The sequence below is a fragment of the Alligator sinensis genome, unplaced genomic scaffold, assembly GCF_000455745.1.
Source record: "Alligator sinensis unplaced genomic scaffold, ASM45574v1 scaffold243_1, whole genome shotgun sequence".
In the NCBI taxonomy this organism is placed as follows: domain Eukaryota; kingdom Metazoa; phylum Chordata; order Crocodylia; family Alligatoridae; genus Alligator; species Alligator sinensis.
Window position 1 is genome coordinate 2,750,314 of NW_005841841.1, and position 6,000 is coordinate 2,756,313.

The 6,000-nt window shown below is 44.0% G+C and overlaps 1 protein-coding gene across 10 annotated transcripts in view; it reads left to right on the forward strand.

Moving 5' to 3' along the window:
- BCOR (BCL6 corepressor) overlaps nt 1-6,000 on the forward strand; it is a 54,074-nt gene that overhangs the window by 28,981 nt on the left and 19,093 nt on the right. For 9 of the 10 annotated variants that reach the window (XM_025205109.1, XM_006015649.2, XM_025205132.1 and 6 more), the window contains 2 exons: nt 2,270-2,598; nt 2,908-3,177. In XM_025205109.1, coding sequence (XP_025060894.1) covers nt 2,270-2,598; nt 2,908-3,177 — 599 coding nt within the window. The remainder of the gene's footprint in view (nt 1-2,269; nt 2,599-2,907; nt 3,178-6,000) is intronic. The other variant, XM_025205141.1, reaches the window with a different exon arrangement.

The window sequence follows — 6,000 nt, forward strand, 5'->3', positions numbered from 1 at the left end:
ACTTGGATTTATTTGTGTGGGGAAAAAAACCCATGATGGTTCTGTTAGCTGATGCTATCCAGGCAGAACAAGAACAAAAACCTGAACAGGGAAGTTGGAAGGATTCTTCTGCACTTGGAATACCTCTGAGCTGCACATATCCACTGTGAGACCAACAGGCTAACTGACTCAGCAGCTATAGGCTGGGTGCAGGAGGAGAGAGGCTGAACAAGTGTCTGGTCATACAGATCAGACAAGATTTCAGAACTAGTCATGCCTGGCTTTCCCAGTCTGGTGCACACATCTGCTCCGGATATGGTCAGTCTCTTCAAACCTTATTCATGAAGGACTTTTAACTTCAGTCCCTGTTCTGCATTATAGATTTAAGATGGCCAACAATGGATCTCCTCAGTGATGTCTACAGGAGGTTTGCATAAAATGTAAGGGTAGCATTTAGCCTGTGAGAAGTAGTTAAACATTTGTTTGTTCAGTGTCCTATTGTTTCACTTAGCATCACTGAGAGGGGAAACCAGCTGTCTTTCTGCCTGCCTCTCTCTTTCTGCCATCTTTTCTAGCTATGTTTTTCATATACAGCCATTCCACCTTCCCTCCTTTATTCCAACTCCTAAAAAAAGGAGACATTTATTGACTATTTGACCTTTGCAATGTGAAGTCTAGAAACTTAAATAAAAGTGTAGACCCTTTACAATATACGTTTGTCATGTGGGCCACCAATGCATTAAGTGAGCCAAATCTGACCCATGAGCCACATGTTTGAGATGGGTCTCCTGGAATATGGCTGCCCTCAGGAACTTTCATCCTCACAGATCCGGAAAGTCTTTTACATACTACATTTATTGAGGGGTGGGAGAAAGGGAGTGGGGAAGGAAGGCAAACACCTGAGACTGCCTACAAAAGAGATTCTGGTCTTCTTGCCAGAATAAATTTCTTCAAGGGCAGGTTTCTGTGCTGGGTGCAGGGTAACCTGTCCATTCCAGTTCCACCATGTTGCTTCATCCACATCTGTCCTTTTCTAAAAGCAGTATCATTTGGGAGACATACTTTTGAGGTTCTTGGGAACGAAGGAACCTCGGTCATGGTTACCTCACAACTTCAAAAGATGTTTTGGTATCCTCTGTCTTTTTGCTGTTGGTCTGGCAGATTTTTTCTCCTTTCCATCCAGCGCTTTTACTTTAGTGTGTCTATGTGCATTCTTTGTCAGTTTCCTCTCTCCCTCCTTCCCTTTCACTCTCTACCCCATCATACCTCCCAAGAAGGCAGTTCTGAAATCAGCCCCAACTGTGTTCCAAAGGGAAATTCAGACTTTCACTTAGTCAGCTTCCTTATCTTTACTTTTTTCTAAGCTTTCTCACACCTGGAAAAGCAGCTATACATTTTACATGTAGTAGGGCTGTAAAATTGTACTTGCTTAGAACAAAGCAATGGAGGAATCTGAATGCTATGGGAAGCCTCGAAGGAGGAACAGTGCATCAAAATATTTTTATCTGTAGGTGGGCTAAATCAGCCAGTGTTACAAGGCAGATCAGAGTCATCTAAAGTTATTCACTCCACAAGGGACACAAATATTTTGTAGAGTGTCACACAGAGCCTCTTTGAAAAAGGCTTCTTTAAATTCCTTACAATTATTCAAAAGCAGTAAAAAAGGGACATGTTGCTTTCTCTGTTCATTGTCATCTTTGAGCATAGAGTCCTTTCGGTATTCTGCTGGTTCTCTCCTGGGAAGAAACTTCACCTTAATTATTCCTCCTCGCTGCTCTTCCTCCACCCCTCCCAAATCCATATCTCTGGCCTGTCACTTAAACATGGAAAAGGCAGAAAAAAACAGCAGTTCCAAGCATAAAGGCAAAAGTTAGTTCCCATTCAGATAAGACAGTTTACAGGTAAGGAAACAAATTTTGTCTTTCACATTCACCCAAGCCAGGACAGTCACAGTTGAGACTCTCAGCTTTGCCCATTGATGCTAAAAGTTGCGTTGCATCATTTTCACAGCATAGTAGGATACTTACTATTCAGTCCCTGCAGAGCTTAGGCACAGTAGTAACAAAAAATGTCATGGAGCAAGTTTATCAGACCAATTATAACTACTTTAAACATAGTGCATTGTGAGCTAGCTTATTTACAATTTTGAATATGGAATATTTAAAATATTAATGATTTGCAAATGTAATCAGTGAATCTCTTAACCAGGGCAAGAGCTTGTGTTTGGTGATAACCATATGTTTTCCTTTCAACACACCATGCAACATGTGATGCCTTTCCTCCCATGTAGGCTTGCCTCTCTTCCCGGTGTCTCCGCACATGAAGGGCCTGTCTTCTCCCAGTGCAAACAGCAAAAGGCAGACTCAGCCAAGCTCCGCTCCAGCCTTGAGGTTGGCTGCCAAACAGCAGAAAATTAAAGAGAGCTGGAAGACAGATGGGCTGTGCACAGAAGAGGAGGAGGATTTCCAAGCTGCATCTCTGCTGCAGAAATACAGCGAGTGTGAGAAGCCATCAGGGAAACGTCAGTGTAAAACAAAACACTTGGCACTACAGGAGAGGAGAAGGAGGTCATCCCTGACAGGGGATGACACTACAGATATTGAAAATGCTGAAGATAAGGTATCTTTATTTAGACTTAATCGTCCACTAACATCACAGGTTGTACAGCAGAGCCAGCCTGCTTAAAGCTAACACAGTAGCATACTGTAATAGTATTTTAATTCAAACTCCTCCTGTTTTACTATTTGCATGCTTTGAATTTGTTCTTAGTCTGCCTACTGTAGCTTTAAAGACTGACGAGTTGTACAATTAGTAGAAGTAGTAGATTTTTCTAATGAGAACAGAAATGTAATTCTTAACTGGTAAAATATATTCCCATTGGTGTATTATTAAAGTGGGGGGAAAAAAATCCAATAATTATTTTGACAGGTCATGGTAACAAGAAAATTCAGAAAGCGACCAGAGCCTACTTCAGACTGTGACTCCTCGCCAGCCAAATCACATGAGCAGAAGCTGTATGATCGCCTGCAGCAGACTCCCTCATTATTACCTGTCTCTCAGCCCTCGCAGCTGCAGATTGCAAGTCCCCCTCAGGAGACCACCCCAAGTCGTCCCATGCCGCCTGAAGCGCGAAGGCTTATTGTCAATAAGAATGCTGGGGAAACTCTTCTGCAAAGGGCAGCTCGTCTGGGATATGAGGCAAGCTTCCTTTTAAATACTCTGAATTAAGATGCAGTGGTTGCACTTCTTTTTTTTATTATTTGTTTGTCTATTTGTTTTAAAAAATCTTGTATTTGTGCATATGGCTCAAAGACTTTGCAGTTCTGGTTCATATAAGCTTAGTGCACTGAAAAAATACTCAAAAAGCCCAAACAATTTCTACCATGCCCATTTGTATACTTGGGATAGTTATTGTGTGTCTTCGCTAAGTCATACTTTTCTTTGTCTGCTCTTCTGTGGCTGTGAAGAACGAAGCTGTTCTACTCTGGTTACACAGGGTTTGTATGATAAAGACCTGAACCTCTGGTGCTGCATGCCCTCCACTGCTGTCATCGCTAAGAGGGATTGAAAGCAGCCAGCACCTTTCAGGGCCTGTTCTTTCATAGTGAGGTTTTGTAGAGATTTGAAACCCCTCTACTGGAGGTTGTTATAGGCTGTTAAATTTTGATTCCTATACCATGTATGGAGAGCTTAATGAGTTTGTATTGTTTTTACTTGTGGTTTATGCTAAGGATGGTTAGTTTAAAAAGGAAGTTTGGGGATTTTCTATATGATAGCGAACATAATGGTAGGTATGTTCTTATGGGTGTTTGAATAGGTTCCAGAAAGGATTCTAACCATCTTTGGAGTGTGAAGCTTTTCAGCATAGTTAGACAATCCCATTCTACTCAGGCACTGTTTCTATTAAAAAAAATGTAATGGCTGAATTCTTCAGCTCTGCTGTTTTGAGACATGTTTATGTTTTGTTGTTGGGGGAAGGAGGATATGATAGCATGGAGTCATTTTCCTCAAATTAAATCTTCAGTTCTGCAGAGAATTACCATAATGAAGTGGTCCATCGTTGAGAGAGACAACTGATCTTGCTGTTGGAGTGGAATGATAAAGTTTGCCTTAGCTTTGAGAGAAACAGTTGTGCTTGGCAGAGGCCTGTCCTGCTTCAAAGGCTGCCTGCCACCTGAAAAACTTGGTTTAGTTTGGGAATTTAGTTTCAGTAGAGGCTTTTTCCACCTTTGTAAATTAATCTGGAGAGACTTCCGTTAATCTAGACCAGTGGTTCTCAACCTTTTTTGTACCAAGACTCATTGGTAAACATTGATGGCCAGTCCTGACCCGGTGCCCTTCATTCCCAACCCACGGGCCCCAGCCCCCCTGTGTGTGGGGCAGGAGGGGCCCAAGCAGCCCCACGCAGGCTGGAACTCTGCCAGCCTGCGAGGGAAAAGCCAGTTTCCCATGTTTTTCTCCTTTTAAAGGAGAATCCATTTTTAAAGTGTGTTTGTGATCCTTTCATATATTCTTGTGATCCACTTTTGAGTTGTGACCCACAGGTTGAAAAACACTGGTCTGGACCAGAGGTGGAATCCAGTCCGTGGGGCTCCCCACTGGTTGGGAAATTTGGTGGCAGTGGAGCAATACTGCCACCCCACCCCGCTGCCAAAATCCCAAATCCCACGGGGCAGGTTGGAACGAGGCCATGAACGACGCTTCCCCCACACGGCCAGATCAGGGCAAGCCCAAACTCCCTTCCTTCCACGTGGCTGGGTTGGGGCTGGGCTGTGCCCCCTCCCCCTCCGTGACTGGTTTGGGCCCAGCCCATGCCCCTTCTGTGGGGTTAGGCCACATCCCCTTCCTTCTGTCCAGCCAGGTTGGGGCCAGGTCATGCCACCCCTGGGGGTGGGATTCCTTCTCCCACTTGGCTGGATCAGGATCAGGCTGCTCACCTCCATGCATCTGGATGGCAGCCCACCACACCTGCCCTGGTCTCCATATTGGGTACACCAGTAGGATTCGACCTGCAGAGGGATCAGGCACTGTCCATCCGGCCTGCTGGATAAAAAGGTTGAGCACCACTGGCCTAGGCAAAGGCTAGTAGTCCTAACTCTGGGTGCTTTTACTTTTCGCCAGGAGATACCGATTGCGACAATTCCTGTAGCAGCTTTGTAAACTATGTATTTGGTTTTCTTTTTAACATCCATTAGAACTGAAATAAAAACTGCATTTTATATGTACAAAAGACTATGTGTACAAAAGTAAGTGCATGCTGGAGCCTCTTTCATACTGCCATGTGACGTTCATGACTTAACTTTCTTCACCGAGCAGTCCTTCCCGAAGCCAACAGGATTACCTGCAGTGCAGAAATTCACTTGCATGCCTGAGTCTTGATAGGGTCAAGGCCTAAAACACTCTCCAGCCATAAAGTAAACAAACGAACTGCAGCATTGAACGGTCTTTTAGTTCAAAAAGGCTCTTGCTTCCCTGACCCAGTTACCTGGGATTTTGACTGGATCGGAGTGAAGGCCCTGGGGCTCACAAATAACTTCCTGTTGGTCTCCAGACATTTTTGGTTTGATTCGGGATCTGATTATATATAATTGTATATACATATATTTAAACAGAGCAGCGCCCTTAGATAAATTAAAATCGACTCTAAAAACTCTAGTGAATGTAGCATTTTTTAATGTGCAAAGCGGTTCGGTGTTTGCACTGTGTGAAAGGGAAGAAAGTTTGGTAAGAAAAATCCCAGGTATAAGTGGCTGTGGTACAGCTTAGGGATTTCCTTTGAGGAATAGACCTGGGGTAGTCTCATAGTTTCATAGTTGGTAGGGTCAGAAGGGACCTGAGGAGATCATCTAGTCCGACCCCCTGCTGTGGCAGGAAAGAGTACTGGGTTCAAATGACCCTGGCCAGATGTTCGTCGAGCCTTTTTTTAAAGACCCCCAGGGTAGAAGCCAGCACCGCTTCTTTTGGAAGTTGGTTCCAGGTCCTAGCCGCCCTGACAGTGAAATAGTGCCTCCTAATGTCTAG